The sequence below is a fragment of the Anas platyrhynchos genome, chromosome 2, assembly GCF_047663525.1.
Source record: "Anas platyrhynchos isolate ZD024472 breed Pekin duck chromosome 2, IASCAAS_PekinDuck_T2T, whole genome shotgun sequence".
NCBI classification, from domain to species: domain Eukaryota; kingdom Metazoa; phylum Chordata; class Aves; order Anseriformes; family Anatidae; genus Anas; species Anas platyrhynchos.
In genome coordinates, this window is record NC_092588.1 from 117,304,069 (window position 1) to 117,319,495 (window position 15,427).

At 39.5% G+C, this 15,427-nt stretch overlaps 1 protein-coding gene across 16 annotated transcripts in view; it reads right to left on the reverse strand.

Moving 5' to 3' along the window:
• The window catches only part of RBMS3 (RNA binding motif single stranded interacting protein 3), a 695,185-nt gene that overhangs the window by 12,164 nt on the left and 667,594 nt on the right, over positions 1–15,427 (reverse strand). For 14 of the 16 annotated variants that reach the window (XM_038175453.2, XM_038175454.2, XM_038175452.2 and 11 more), the window contains one exon: positions 438–518. In XM_038175453.2, coding sequence (XP_038031381.1) covers positions 438–518 — 81 coding nt within the window. Of the gene's footprint in view, positions 1–437; positions 519–8,650; positions 13,150–13,237; positions 13,305–15,427 lie in introns of those variants that run through there. The other 2 variants (XM_038175462.2, XM_038175460.2) reach the window with 2 other exon arrangements.

Below are 15,427 nucleotides of genomic sequence, written 5' to 3' on the forward strand. Positions count from 1 at the left end.
TGTTTCAGCAATTACCTATACTTGCTAAGGACCGCATCAAACCCTCTTGCAATCTTCTCTTCTTGGAATCTCTTTTGGGTTCGTGGTCTGCCTGCTGGGTTTGTTTTCCTGTCTCTTCCCATCTCCCTCCCAAGTACATGGGGAAAAAATAGTAATAATCACTGATATTTCATTCCATATCTTGCTGTACAGCAAAACAAATGCAAAACAAGAGCCCTTGCAAATAATCAGTCAATCAATAAATAAATATAAAGGGAAGGAAAAAGAAACAAAAGAAAAAGAGAAGGAATGTGCAGTCTTAATTTTAATATGTGGAAGATGTACCATTCCATAAAGTGATTTTAGGCCCCTCTCAAAAAACAGGTGCAATGAGGCATAATAGATAGAAGACTTCTGTTACCCCTTTACTCTGCTTTCCTGGATGGAGATAAACTTACTTCAATAGGGACAGCTGTTGGAGGCACAGGAGTGTACTGGGGAATGTAGGTCCCTTGCATAGGTGCAGCAGCAGTCATGTACTAGAATAAATAAATTGAAGGCAAATTAACATTAGAAAACCACAATCAAGCTGAAAAAAAAAAAAAGAAAAGAAAAAAAAAAACACATTAGAAGCATGACGCTCTTTCAATTTTCTGTAGAGAGTTTGTTCGTTAATGTATAGTCTATTATTTCCTTAATTAAGGATTTTAGTGAATGGTAGGAATTACCTTCTAGCTATTAAAAATCAGTCTCAAACTTCAATGTCAGGTCACATTTGAATACAGGCAATAGTAAACATATTGCTGATAGATTCAGATTGTATTTTATTTTTTCACATGCTTTTTGAAACGGAGAGACTCCTATTTGTACTTATAAATAAAACAGTAAAGAGACATGGTAACAGCCCGTATATATATATATGTAGTGTTTACAGATACAGAAACAATCTAAACAGTATTTTGGAATCTTATTTATCTTATCTTAATGACACCTACAAAACATGAAGCACAAAATTTGACAGTTTTATTCCTGTCTAAATTTAGCCATATCATTAAGAACATTTCAGTTTACAGGGAGTGGAGGGGTGATCCAAGCCAGGAAAAATAAAGGAAGAGGAAGACATGTCTGGGAGCCTTTTGTACATAGAAGCCTTAACTAAATTCTTAAGAATCATTTTTAATATCCATGGATCTTTTCTATGCATTTTGAAGCTTCTCCCAATTATTATTACAGAAACACTTGCTATTAGCTTTTCCAAAATACTTTGTCTCCCAAGTACTACAAGATAGTCCTTTTTTGTCTTTTTTTTTTTTTTTTTTTTTTAATTTATGAGCATATGTGAATTTTGCCATCGGTATGGCACTAATCTCTTTATATACAGCAATTCTTTAAAAGCTCTTGAACTGAATGCAACAGATTTTTCAAGGCTTCAAATAAAGTATCAATATTAAGATGTCAGATCCGGATGTACTTTTCTTTCTACAATCCAGTCCTAACTACATGTCTTCACTGACAAGAATCTCAGAATGTGCCCAATCCCACAACTGACTGTATGACACTTCCACTACATGTTATCTTCAAAGACACACTGAAGATCTGAATCAGCCCAGAATGTATTTGATGAATTTTAAAATGCGTTAAATATAGATTTGCTTCCTGGCAGAGCTAGGAAGTGCTTGCAAGATTTTATTCTGCTGTTTATAGTAAAATTTACATTTAAAGCACTCTCTCACCTCAGTTCTAAACTAACTGGATGGTTTGATATGCCTGTCACAAACATGCATTACAAAATTGCAGAGTGGGGTACAGACTGGAGAAAGGCCTGAGGGAATGAGAACGTCATGTTTGAGAATCCAAGAGCTAAATTCTGAAGTAAGAATCATTTACTTTTCATTCAAGTAATGAAAAAGTAAAGTAAAAGAAAAAAAAAGTTATTTCAATGAAATTGTTTTCTATAGAACAAATAATCAATAAGAAACATAGGTGACAGAAGTTACACTTGTAATAGGAGCAGAATGTTGTGTTGAAAATCATTACAATATTTGTGAATACAAATCCACAGCATTTTCTTTCTCATAAGACAAAGAGAGACAGGAGCATCTCCCATGTACATGTGCCTGTAACAGGCCATGATTTTCTGCAGCTCCTTTCTCTTCTCCTTCAGAAATAGAACTGAATTCAGTACTTTTTTAATGAATGCTAACCCACCAAAGACATTAGGCCAACTATCCCTATTGTACTCAGTACAGTTGGGCTATTCTCCTGCCTTAAGGATTAGGAACTAATGAGAATGCTACAACGGGGTGTTCCAGAGCAGCTTCCGCTCCATTCATTCTGCTTTGTCGTGTTGCCATCACATGCATGTATGTTGGGGTGACATCCGCTGTGTGGCATTGTTCTAAACACGTCAATATTTAACCTGAAGCTCTCACTCTTTCAGTTTTGCAATGACCCATAGGGGCTTTGAATACCTACCCAGGCTAGTTTCACTCAAATGTATAAATATTTTAATTACCAGTGTTAATTTAAAACTAAAGTGGCCTTATTTAGCTTAGACTTCCTCAGAGTTCTTCCCTGAACCCAAAAGATAACTGCTGAGACTCATAAGGTGCAGTTGTCTTCCATCCTCTTACCTTACACACAACCACATATGAACTCTAATACAAAGACATCAAATTATTCAACTGCCTTTTAATTTAGACCGCTCCATTTTTTGCAAAACCTTTTGGCATTGAGTTCTGTAGCACAACTGAAACTGGGAATCACTTGGTGTTTTTGCTGGCAAGCACTGCTCTTGGTGGTAGTGCAAGAGCATGGATTGCCCCAGTTGTGCCAGACTCCATGAAGAACTCCAAGAACGTGACTTCTTCCCTGTATATAACGTATTCTGCTCATATAAATGCCCACTGTAACGGTGGTTCAACCTTTTGGTTAAATTGCTTGGGGCCCTAAAACAATGTTAAAAACAGTTAAAAAAAATAAGTCTGTGAGCAAAATTAGTTGCAACAATGGCATAAATGAAATAATTCTACCCAGCTGGGGAGCTAAGCTCCACCACAACTGCTCTCTCACTCCCCATCCTTGACGGGAAAGGGGAGAGAAAATACAATGAAAAGGGCTCAAGGGTTGAGATAAACACAGGGAAATCACTCAACAATTATTGTTATGGGCAAAACAGACTCAGCATAGGGAGATTAATAGAATGTATTACCTATTACTAACAAGCTAGAGCAGTGGAAAACAAACAAACAAACAAAAACAAACTAAAGACACCTTCTCCCCACCTACCCTCCTCCACCTCCTCCCCCCAGGCGGCACAAGGGAAGGGGGGCTGCAGTCAGTCCCTAACGCTTTGTCTCTGCCGCTCCTTTTGCCAGTTTCTTCCACTGCTCCACATGGGGACCTAAGGGATGTTGCCCTTATCGAAGTGATCCTGTGGGGGCTTCCCACAGGCAGCAGCTCTTCAAGAACTGCTCCCACATGGCTCCATACCACAGGGTACATTGCCCAGGAGCAAACTGCTCCAGCACGGGTCCCCCACGGGTGGGTGGCAGCTCCCCCCAGACCACTGCTCCTGCATGGGCTCCTCTCCGCGGGCTGCAGCTCTGGCCCGGGGCCTGCTCCTGGGGGGGCTCTCCATGGGCCGCAGCCTCCTCCAGGCCACATCCACCTCCTCAGGACCACACATGATGAAGATTCTCCTTGATGGGCATCCCTTAATTAAGGGTCTCTGTTGTGATGGGGCTCCATGGTGAGCACAGGTCCTGTACTCATGCATATAATCTGCATATAGCTTCCCACCTATCTCAAGAAATTATTGTAACTTGTAAGTAGGCAAATGGAAAAAATAGACTTCTCCGTCATAACATTACTGAGATTTATCTTCTCCATAAACCACACACGAGTTCTTTGTCCCTATATACATCTGAAAGGGAGGCAGCACGTCTCACATGATTGGCTTAAGAGCACCCAGTTAATTCCACTAAATATTAGTATTGTAAACACTGAAATAAGAGAATCTGAAAAATCCAAGCCCATTCTTTCTTTGTCATATTCTTCCATCAGGATTAAAGATTATTGAGCTAGAAAGTGATCGGTCATTCAACAAAGTATTCAGAAAGCAGAAGAAAGCATTGTTCATTCTTCTTCAACTGTACAGGCTTTGTGGGTCTAAAAGTAGAAGCTGTTTATTTATGACAGTAAAATGAATAATGACTCTATGCACAGGTGACAAATCTGGAGGGTATCAGAGAGCTTGTTTGGCACTCTGATACTTTAAAAGCTGGTAATTTCTATATCGGGGAAAAAAAAAAAAAAGGAAAAAAAAAAAAAGAGACATTGCTGATGGTACCTGTTCTCTTAATTTCTTTGTACTCTAGGATAAGGAATAATGGTTTAAAACTATAAAAAGGTAGATTTAGATTGATAATATGTAGAAATTCTTTACTATGAGAGCATTGAGGCACTGGGACAGGCTGCCCAGAGAAGCTGTGGATGCCCCATCCCTGGAGGTGTTCAAGGCCAGGCTGGATGGGGCTTTGGGTAACCTGGTCTGGTGGGAGGTGTCCCTGCCCATGGCAGGGGAGTTGAAATGGGATGATCTTTAAGGTCCCGTTCAATCCAGTCCAAACCATTCTGTGATTTTGTGATTCTATTAGCTTCTTCAAGCAACACACAGAGTCCAGGTTCTCCGCACCGAAGATGCGCAGTATTATAATATAATGCACACTTCACAATGCCTGTCTGCTTAATTCAGGCTGCGCTCATCAGAGCAGCAGTTTACCCTACATGCTACATTAGCAATTCTGTTCACACCTTGTTCTAATGGGATTTTTGTCTTTAACTTTTCGAAACTGCTTAAGCATGTGAAAAAATATATAAGGTGGAAAATGAGGGAGTACTGATACACACACATCTGCTCTCCTTTTAGAGTCCCTGAATGACTACAAAGAGTTAATCAAAAGGAGGTAGGTAACAAATAAGGAGGGGTGAGGGACAAAATGAAACTGTGGGAAGGATCATGATTAATTCAGAGGGCAACATCAGTTCTTACAGATCTGCAAACAGTGGGGTATCGCAGCCTGGCTCCAGCAAGACTCCTTGAGCCTGCAGTAAACACTAAGCCCATAAAGGCAGCAGGCACTGAGAAGAAAAAAACAGGAGGAAAGCAGCTGCCTGCACAGCAAGGGAGCACATTGAGGGAGGACAATGTGTTTCTCCCATCACAGGTGGAGTTGAGTGACCTGGGAGTAAGGTGCAGACAATGTCCAGTTATTTATTTGCCCTAGTCAGCCTTTCTTGGGCACAAGTTAATGCAGAGTCAGGCAAGCGCCTAGCAGGTGAGATGCACTGCAGACACCTCTTATTCCAGTCATTAGATGCTGAGCTTCAGCTGAGACAGTGCCTGAAAGACAGAGTGCCTCTTGCAAGACTCCATTTATACCACCAGTAGACTTTGACCACACACTATTTAAATTCTGAAGGTTATCATTAACAGAAACCATACGAAACCACCCTAAAGTACAATTCTATTTTTAAGCCTAGTTGCCTGTGAAATAACACAGCTGTGATTACAGGAAGGCCACTGGTTGTATGTTAATTCTCTCGGCCACTCTGAGCATTAGGAGATTTTACAGAGTGACAGCAGTTGATAACCTGATCAACAACGAATTTGTTTCTCGGTAGATAGAAAATCAGAATTTACAAAATAAGATATTAGCATTTAAGTTTGCAGTAGATTCAGAAACCCTGAGCACTTAGGATTAGTAGGCTTATTAAGGACAAGGAAGAAGGAGCTTTTATAAAATTAGTGTGAAAACGCTGCTTTGTTTTGCTTTTATTTTTATAAAAATGTCTACCTGTTGCAAGAATCAAAGATTGCTTTCCCAATTTCATTGACCCACATGACCCTGAGAAGGCACAGAGCTTTTTCAGCCAAGGACAGAGCCAAACCGCAGAATCCCTGCACCAGCATATGCTGTTAAGCATTGTACCACATCAGCCTGCTGAAGGAAGATTAAATGGGTCTTCTTATGTGAGAAAATGCTAACCCATGTATCTTAAATGAGCAGAGATTCCGGAGTCTGGTCTTCAGTGACTTTGTGTGGTTCCATATCGCTGCATGAGCCACAGTACAGTGACAATGACTTAGCTTTTTAGGATTCTCAGAATTAATGCCAGGGGTTTATTTGTGTGTATGTGTTGTGTTTTTTTTTTAAACCATCTGAGAAGTCTAGACACTGCATCACTAACAGAATTATGTGAAAACATTTGCATTGCTGGAAAACTGAAGGAAATGAGCCTGTTGGCTGGATTTATTTTTATCACCTCTTTTATTTTCTTATGAAGGAAACCTGCCTTCCCACTTTCAAATCTCTTTCCCTGCAAAGAAAAACTGCATCTCTCATTGACCCTTGTGAAATGGTCATAACTTTAATGAAACACAGAATAAAACTGCACTTTTTTTTTGTCCTTGGTTCCACCTTCTCATTTGAAAATACCCTGTTCTCCACCAGAAAAGAACATTGTCTTGCTGCGTCCTCTTATCCCATAGTCCGGCATGGAGATGCAGGAACTCAGGAAGAGAAAAGGACCATCTAGTTCATCAGCACCACTGGTGGTTCAATGAAATACAATATCCAGCAGTCACGTTTTTACTTTAAACTTCAAATATCTTTTACTACCCAGAAGCATTCTCATCTTCCAGCTCAATCCTGTAATTATTCTATGGCTGTTATTAATCTTAGTTTTTCCCAATTAATGAACACGAGAATAAAAGCTATGGAGTTTTTGCATATATTACAATATTTTTGCTAATAATTATCTGCCTGGCCTAAAATCTAATGCTGTTTTACCACACAATTACCAAAGCCCTATCAAGTATAGCACTGTCATTCAACAGAATCCCATCACTGGGCCACTGCACTCATTGTTCAGGCAGAGAATAGAAATCTTTACAAGATTTAATCTTCCTTCCCTGCTGCTCAGTAATACAAATGTATTTAGGAACACCGGCTATCACTTCCCTTTCAACCTTCCTAATGAGATGTTACCTAATTCTCCGAGCAAGTTAAATGAAGGTAGAGAGAATAATAACTTCAAGAACTATATTTACTAACTAATCTCCTTTTCTCTTCAGGAGTTCTAAGTATCCTTCACAAATCCCTACCTTTGGAAATCAGAGTAATACAAAGGTATTGAAGAAACGGTGCAGAAGAACGAAACCCCCCACAGTTAACAGGTCTTTATTTCTGAATTCAGGTCTGCTACTAAAATAGAGTGATCAGGACTAATCAGATAAAGACCGTTTAGAGTAAACAAATGTGAGAACAGTCAGATCACCGCATACAGCAATGCACTAGCATACAAAAGCCTGTGTTGGTAAAATCTGTAGTTAATGTAAACAGCAATCCAGGAATGTCTACAGAAACAGATAAACCAAAAACTGGCACATTCGTCTTAAGCAGGCTTTAGAGCCCGAAGTCTGCTATTACAAAGGAACCTAGTGAAAGTCTCAAATTGCTTTCAGGTATCTTACCATGTATGAAAAGGCAGAAAATGGAAGAAAACCCATTAGGCTGTGAAAATTAAGTTCCCATTTTAACTGTATCTTTCACTAAAGGCAAGTTTCTTTCAGGAACACTTCTTTACAGCAAGTTTTTTGCATTGTGTTTATCAGTCTGTACACAGCTATGAAACTCAACCTCAGACTACCAATGATCCTGGTTGTCAATGTCAGTGCACCTAGCCCCATGATATTTTCACTCTTGCCTTCCTTGTGACAAAACCTCTACTGTAGGCAGAGATCTAAGGAGGCTGTACAGAACTGTAGACTGAGTCTCCATATGTGACAGCGCGTATGAATAGCTTCAAGATGTGAAAACTACTTTTTTTGCATAATTCTTAGTATCTCATGGGTCTGATGGATACATTTGCAAGAGAGCAAGAATACTCCTATGATTAAAAAAGCAAAGACCAAGACTCTGGTGTTCAGAGTTTCAGTTCTTGATTCTTCAGTTCTTTCAGTTCTTATTCATTTCTCTATAAAAGGGGCATTTTTTATCTTTTTCTAATACACTCTATGAACTTGTTCTATCAATATACATTATGAGATCTCTGGGGCAAGTTTTTGAGCATGGGTTAGTGCACAATTTATTAGACTGTCTTGACTGAAGCACCCTATATAAAAACAGGGTACAGTGACTATATCTTAACAAACGAGTGTAATGTATCAGTCATGGCCAGCCAAGGTCAGTAATCACAGAGATTCTGTCACAGTTATATTTTTTTCAGATTCCGTATACTGAGGAATAAAGGTTTGATGCAGTAGAATTATATCAGTTTCTTCTAACATAAAAATTCTCCGGGCACCCTTTTGGTTGGAAATTCTTATGAATTTCCATCTGAATACAATTTCTTCAATTAATCCTTGATGAATGGCTGCTAGTAAGAAGCAGGAAGCCTGATCTGTACATTACATTTTCACAATAAGTAAATAAATAACTGTGTCAGTGGAACTCTCAACACATGAGCATGTTAAGCTATTATTAATAACAGGTCCATTTATATGAACAAATAATTGCTTTGTAGAGGTAAACGTGTCTTCCAGAGGCTATTACATCGTCATGAATTTGAAGAGTCTAAAAAGAAGCAGGCTAGTTGTCTGCAAACATCCATACAGTATGCATGAATCTTTTATTAAAACAACACGACAACCACTTAGGCTTCTTAAATAACAGTTGCTCATCAATCACATACACCTTCCATTTGCTCTTTCAGAAGAGACTTAAGAGTAGGCCAACTGTCCAAAAAATGAAACAGATGGAAGCAAGGACAATTACAAGCTTAAAAATAATCAAAACAAACAAGCAAAACCAGCACACCACATAAAGGCACAAGAAGTCACCTGAATATTAGTAGTTCTAATTATCCTGGGAACAGGAGGAATTTCATCACCTCCTGCATGAAAAAGCAGTCACGCCTGACAGAAATATATTAGCAAAAATGTATTAGCAAAATATATTAGTTTGATGGCATTACAGCATCAAACTACACCTTGGACATTCTTAAAAGCAGCTGAAACAAGCTATTGCTTTGTCTGTAGAAGATCCCTAGAATTCAAATATATATATATATATATAAAACGTAAAAGAAAAAAGAAATTATCTCAAAGCTTCATAACAAACAGCTGTCCACAGGCACACTGTATCTAGAGATGGGGAAGACCTTAGCAATTCAGTGATCACAAAATACCTTCCAGATATAGCCTGTGTTTCCTTTTGGTGCTAACAGTGGCAGTAGGGATACCTTAAAAGCTGGCCTTCCTGTATTTATGCTGGACGTGCAAGGGTTAGGCAGGGGGAAATGCAATCCCTTTGGGAAATGCTGGGCCCTTATGCCCAAGCATGCAAGCAGAATCATCCTGCTGCCAGGTGTGTGTAGCTGAATGTCCTGCAAAACATGCACCTGGGGCTTCCAGGCTGCTAAATGTGGCATTGGGATGGTTGAACATGGAGTCTGCAAGCCCCCAGAGCCCAGTTCTACCTTGTCTTGGGTGAAGCTCTGAAATATCTTTGTCTCCTCCTGCACACCTGGGAACCGGCAGTCCTCACGCATGCTTTGAGCTGGTACCCTGCTTTTCTTGCAGGATAATCCCACAATGTCACCTGCCCAAAGCAACATTTCTGGTGTTTTCCAACTTGTCGGTCGCATGGCTCCCAGGACTGATTGCTTCCTCAGTAAGCAAACCTGTAAGCGACTCATTAGGAGATCTGGAAACCTGCCCAAAGCATTGGACATGGTGGGGCTGCTCTGGAACACAAAATCCTGGGAGCTCTTTGCAGCTGCTGCCTGAAAGCTGACATGGAGCAAGGCAGCAACCAAGAGGGATGTTTATACCAGTTGGCAGCTGTCAGGATCTTGCAGAGTATATTTTGTGTTGGAAACACCGTGAGCCATTGTTTCCAAAAATTAATTTTTGTTTGGAATTTCTGGTTCATGGGAGAATCTTTCTGTTTTGAGTTTTTAAAAGATGATTCAGAACGAAAGCAAATTTCGTAAGATGAATTTCCCACAAACTGGAAATCATGAATGTTGCTCAGCTAGCTCCTCTTCTGTCTGTTACTTGTTCATATGTGGTCAGGGCAGGAAAAAGAGAATATTAACCTTTAATGCCCGATAGTAACTTCAATACATCTAAAGTACTATATTTTAAAGTAACGCAGTACAAAACATTGTTTCTCATTAGCATACGAATAGGTCTGTTAAAATCTTTACATGCATTACATGATCATTAGCTCTGCTTAGATGGCAGGGCTGTGGAAGGTGGCTATAGAATTTTTGTGAGGGCTTCTTTTTTCTTGCCCTCCGCAAAATCCTTAAATTATGTTGGGATAAAGGTCCCCTTAAAATTAATGTCAATGCCCTACAGATGGAGCGTGACTGAGTTAGAATATTGCAGAGCCTGTCCTTAAGCCGGTTAATCAGCTGTGGGAGGATCTCTGAAACATCAGAGCACATCAGCTCCAGGGCTGCATAACCAAAGCAGAAACCTTGCCTTTTATCAGGGTGCTGGCTAAGGGGGCTGAACTATATGGCCATGTCATGAGCTTGTCTACAATTTAATGAGTCGCTTACAGTGTTGAACTCCTGAACTGATTTTGTGGTAAAAACACAGAAGCTCTCCCACTTTATCATTGCTTCATCCAAGGGGAGGAGGAGGGAGAAAAATACTGAAAAGTAAAATAAAAGAAAAAGAACAAAATGGAAAATGAAAGAAGGGGAAAAAATGCCTGATACTTCAAAGAGCAGTCATCCTTCCTTGCCTTAACCTTTCCTTTTTTGTCGTCTAAGCAGTTTCCCCACTTAAATTCCCTAATTCCCTAAATTCCCCTTTAGAATATCGCTCATTTTGAGTACTGCATGTCTTTCACACTATTTCCATGCACTATTTTCTTTACCTTGTGCTGAGATACTTTATTTTGTTGGGAGAATGTGATCAGCACAGCTGATGAACCATAAGTGAAGCAATCAAGAATACTACCTGAATGCTTCAGCTCGGATTCCCACTTTGTACAGGAGAGCAACTTAAGACCTAGGAAACCTGAGTTGTTTTTATTTTTTAAGAAAAAGCGAGCACCCTTTCAACATAACACATTATCTAAAATACAGCTTTATGGGTGTTCTTAGCGCCCTTTTTTTCCCTCGAATCACATTAGCAATGCTTGAAGGGGCCAGTAAAACAGATGTGCTTCAGTGCTGGCAAAATTGCAGCATTCCAAGGCTGTTCTTTGAATTCCTTCAGTTCTGGCTTTCCGAAGAAGACCGTGTCAGCTCACATACATTCAAATTCTGTGCAATTACCAATCTGTACAGACCTGTGCTTAAACACCTCCTTAGAATTCTGGATAACATAAGCACAAATACTAGGGTATGAATTTACATAGCTTTTTTCTTTGGGCTAATAAAGTCCAGGCCAAGTGAAAAGCAATCCATTTCAGTGGAAAACAAACAAACAAAAAAAACACCTCTTTTCCTCACTCTTGGTGTACTGATTGTAAACAGTTTCAGGCAGGGCTTAAAAAAAAAAAAGAGCAAAAAAAAAAAAAAAAAGCATAGTATTTAGTATTCTCAGGAAAATGGCTGGTAGACAAGTAAGCCATTATGGTTCTTATTTCATAGAATGTGAAAAATTCAAAACAAAGCAAAACATAACAAAATCTCCCCAACTTCCTTCCCCCCCCTCAAATTCTGATAAGAGATGGAATATGAGAAAGATAATCCATGGAGGGAATCAACATTGGGGAAGACATAAATACAAGTACAAACACCCATATTTCCTCTTTATGAATGCCCTTTATATGACAGAGCTGTCCAAACAGCACTTAAGGAGTAACAGCAAAATGCCTGACAGGCAGGTGTGATAAGTTATGGCTCAAAACGTTCGCTTGCCAGGCATAAAGGGTGACTTTTTTTTTTTTTTAATTCTTCTGAAAATCCTTTAAGGTAAACTCACTCCATGTCCGCTGGCATGCAGCCATTTTTCTATAAGCTCATATTACAATGCTGTATTTCTAATGGATTGGGTATGGTGCTTTTCCATTTTGCTAATGAGAAAAGCTAAAGGCCATTACTTGTTCTGATTAAGATCCCGAGGGAAGAAATGTGATGTGTATATTACCAGGCCATACGTAAAGGAAGTATGTGGCATTTCTAATCAATCAGATGAACAGTAGACAGAAGAAGTTTTATCCTAGGACGGCAGAGGAAGAAGATATAGGGGGGAAAGAAACCATAGAAAGTGTCTTTAAAAGGTGACTTACAGGAATCAGTTATAATGATATTAGTATGATCAATGACTCCAGCTATGATCTGGGAAGGATGTAATTACCAAAATGAAAACTTTCAAATGGGAAGCCTGATCAAGGGCAGAGGTACTGTCATATTTCTCAGAGCGTTGTCAGCTCCCATCCAGGCAATGCATTACTGTGTCCCTCACGAGCGTGACAATGCTGCCTGGTTGAGCTGTGCTTCCATGGGGTGGCAGCAGACTGAGGGAGAAAGGGAGGTGTTCTCAGACCTTGCACTCAGCTCAAAACCATGGTGAAGTCTTGGCCAAAGGGCAAATTCAAGATAAGGAAAAGCAAGGCTGGGAAAAGGGAAAATGGAAAAGAGAAAAGTCTCAGTCACAACTGGCTTTACAGATTCTTTTTTTTTTTTAACCTAGGTGAAATACAAAGTTTAGAGACATTTTTCCATTCCTTTGCAAATGGCTGCATAGTTACAGCTTGAAAATGCTACACGATACATACTCCAAATGGCAAATGAAATGAATAGATGGGTGTTCTAAGAGAGGACAAGATCCTTCAAATGTGTCATAACACACAGTTAGAGCTCCAGACATTATTTGTAATAAATTAATTTCATTGAATATCATAAATCATTGCTCAATATTAAAACTGACAAAAATTTTAACATACTACATCCTCCCAAGTGGAATGTGATGTGACAGGTGAATGAAGTATTACTGTCAATGATGGGAAAACTATAACAAATGATAAGGACAACAGAGAGACGAGACGGTCTCTTGTACTCTCCCGAATTGCTATTAGGACACCTGGCTTTCCTCTATGCTTCTTCGCAGACACTTGGGAATGCTTCAAATAGATCCACCTGGCAACAGAAGAAAAGGTAGTAACACTACTTTAACAGAATAGTCACAAGCAACACCGGGACTGAGAATCTGAAAAACAACTCTCACCCTTCCTTGCATCAGGAGGCAATGCTGAGAGACTCCCTTAAATGTCATCAGTGACGAGGCACGGATGCTACACACAGTCATGGAAAAAAATAAGCATCACAGGTGAGAAAGCCCATCTACAGCTATCAAACCAAAATCCAACAACCTCTAGCATTTGTTAAAGGCATACATTTAAAACATTTGACGTGAGTCCTAACAGGAGTTATCAGTGAACTTTTCTGATCTCTCTGCTCCATCCATGTGGAAAGGAACAAGTGCTGCACAACTGCACCTCAGCCTGTACATGCAAGCAAGCAGGATGGGTGAAAACAGCCTGCCTGCCCTCTTCTAAAAGCTACAGAGCATTTAGAGAATTGTTCTCCCCAAGAGGTCCTGGTAGTATGTATTTCTAGACTAGGTTGTCTTTTCAGGTTCTTTGATACACTACTGGCTTTGGAACACGGCCTGACATCCATGACAGCCTGGACATCTTCATTTTGCATCGCCTCTCGTGGATCTGCAAAACCTTCCCTTTCTGTTTTCCTTCTACTCAAATTAAAAAAAAAAAAAAAAAAAAAAAGATATGAAGTGATGAAGTGCTGTGCAAATATTTGCAATGGAGAAAGTCCTAACTGCATGGCAGATTTTCTGTTCCAATAATATGACAAAGATGACGAAGTGGCCATTTTTCTATCAAATAAATTTATACCAGCACCTTTAAAACCATAGGACTTTGCATGATTTACTTTACATAGAAGGATCACTGCTGACATATAAGGGTTACACTGAGCTCCCAAGCCTCACTTTAAAATATATATTAGCATTGTTAACATTTAGAAAGTGCAAAATTGGCTATTCATGAAGCTGTAGAAGGGCATTTGCAGATTTCTCTCACTTAGTGGCTGATTTCAGGGGCAATGAATTTAATCTCAGGATGGGGGTGGGTGGGTAGAGGGGATTCAGTGAGCCTGCCCAGTGGTAATAGCCCCCAATGGCCTTGAAGGAATTGTCACTGTGAACTGAAACAGCATCTGCTTAACTGTTATCCTAGCCTCAGGACTGGAACTTTTTGCTTGTTGTGACGGATCATGAGAAAGACTACACAGAGCGTGAAGATGAAAACAGAGCGAGATTAAAGCCATAAAATACAACCACCAAGACACAGCTGTCCATACTGTGACTGAACTCAAGGAAATAAAAATGTCAAAATATATTTGACATTCATGATGCATTTTGGCACAGGAATTTAGAACGTTCGGTTGACAGCAAATTTTTAGTTTATGATCTTTTCCATTATTATTATAGGGGATTTCCTGATACTGTCAGTTAACGAGTCAAATCTCAAATGAGATTATTTGGTAAGAATCAAATGAATTTCAATGCTAGGCACACTGAAGAGGTAGGAAGTAAAACCAAAGCTAACCAAAATTGGTAGAATGTATGCTTTTCTTAACGAGAAAAAGGTGCCAGTTAGTTCAGCTGCCATAACCAGAACAGCTTAGAGTAGTCCATCATGATGAGAATCTGGACTTTGCCCTGAACACCCTGTCTGCATTAGCAATGCCACTGAGCCATCCAAGAGACGTTTGGCCGAAATCTGGACACTATGTGGAGATGGGGTTAAAGTGGTTCCATAGGAACTCCACAGCTACACGAGCTGAACTGGTTACAAAAGAAGTCCTTCAAACTAATGGCCAGTGTCGCAATTTCTTCGTTTGCAAAAGGCCTAACTGTCCGCAAAACTCTCGGTGGAATAATTACAGGCCAGAGGCACTAATCCTTCACACTTCTGGGCCAGACTTGTAACTGCAATCATATATTACCACTCCTTGGAATACATATCCAAGAATGTATGCAAGAACATAAAAATCCTAATATTAAAAATAAGCTCAAGACAATGTCATGATACCTAAGCCATATTCTTCTTTTTGGAAAACGTGAAAATGGAAGGCTGGTCATGACATCTGTATGAAAATTAATGACAAGAAAAGGTGGATTTATAATCCTTGAAATGTATCACTCTTTTCTTTGCCTTCTGTTGCAGTTAATTACTCTAAACTTTTCCATCAATCATTTCTGATTTCCAACTCTTTTACATTCAGTTTGAAACAAAGGACAGAAATTTTGGGAAGGTCAGTGGTCTTCTGCTTTCCATAGTTCAGGCACAAGCTATGCAAATAAAGCAAGGAAACCTCCTTTTTACACCAATAT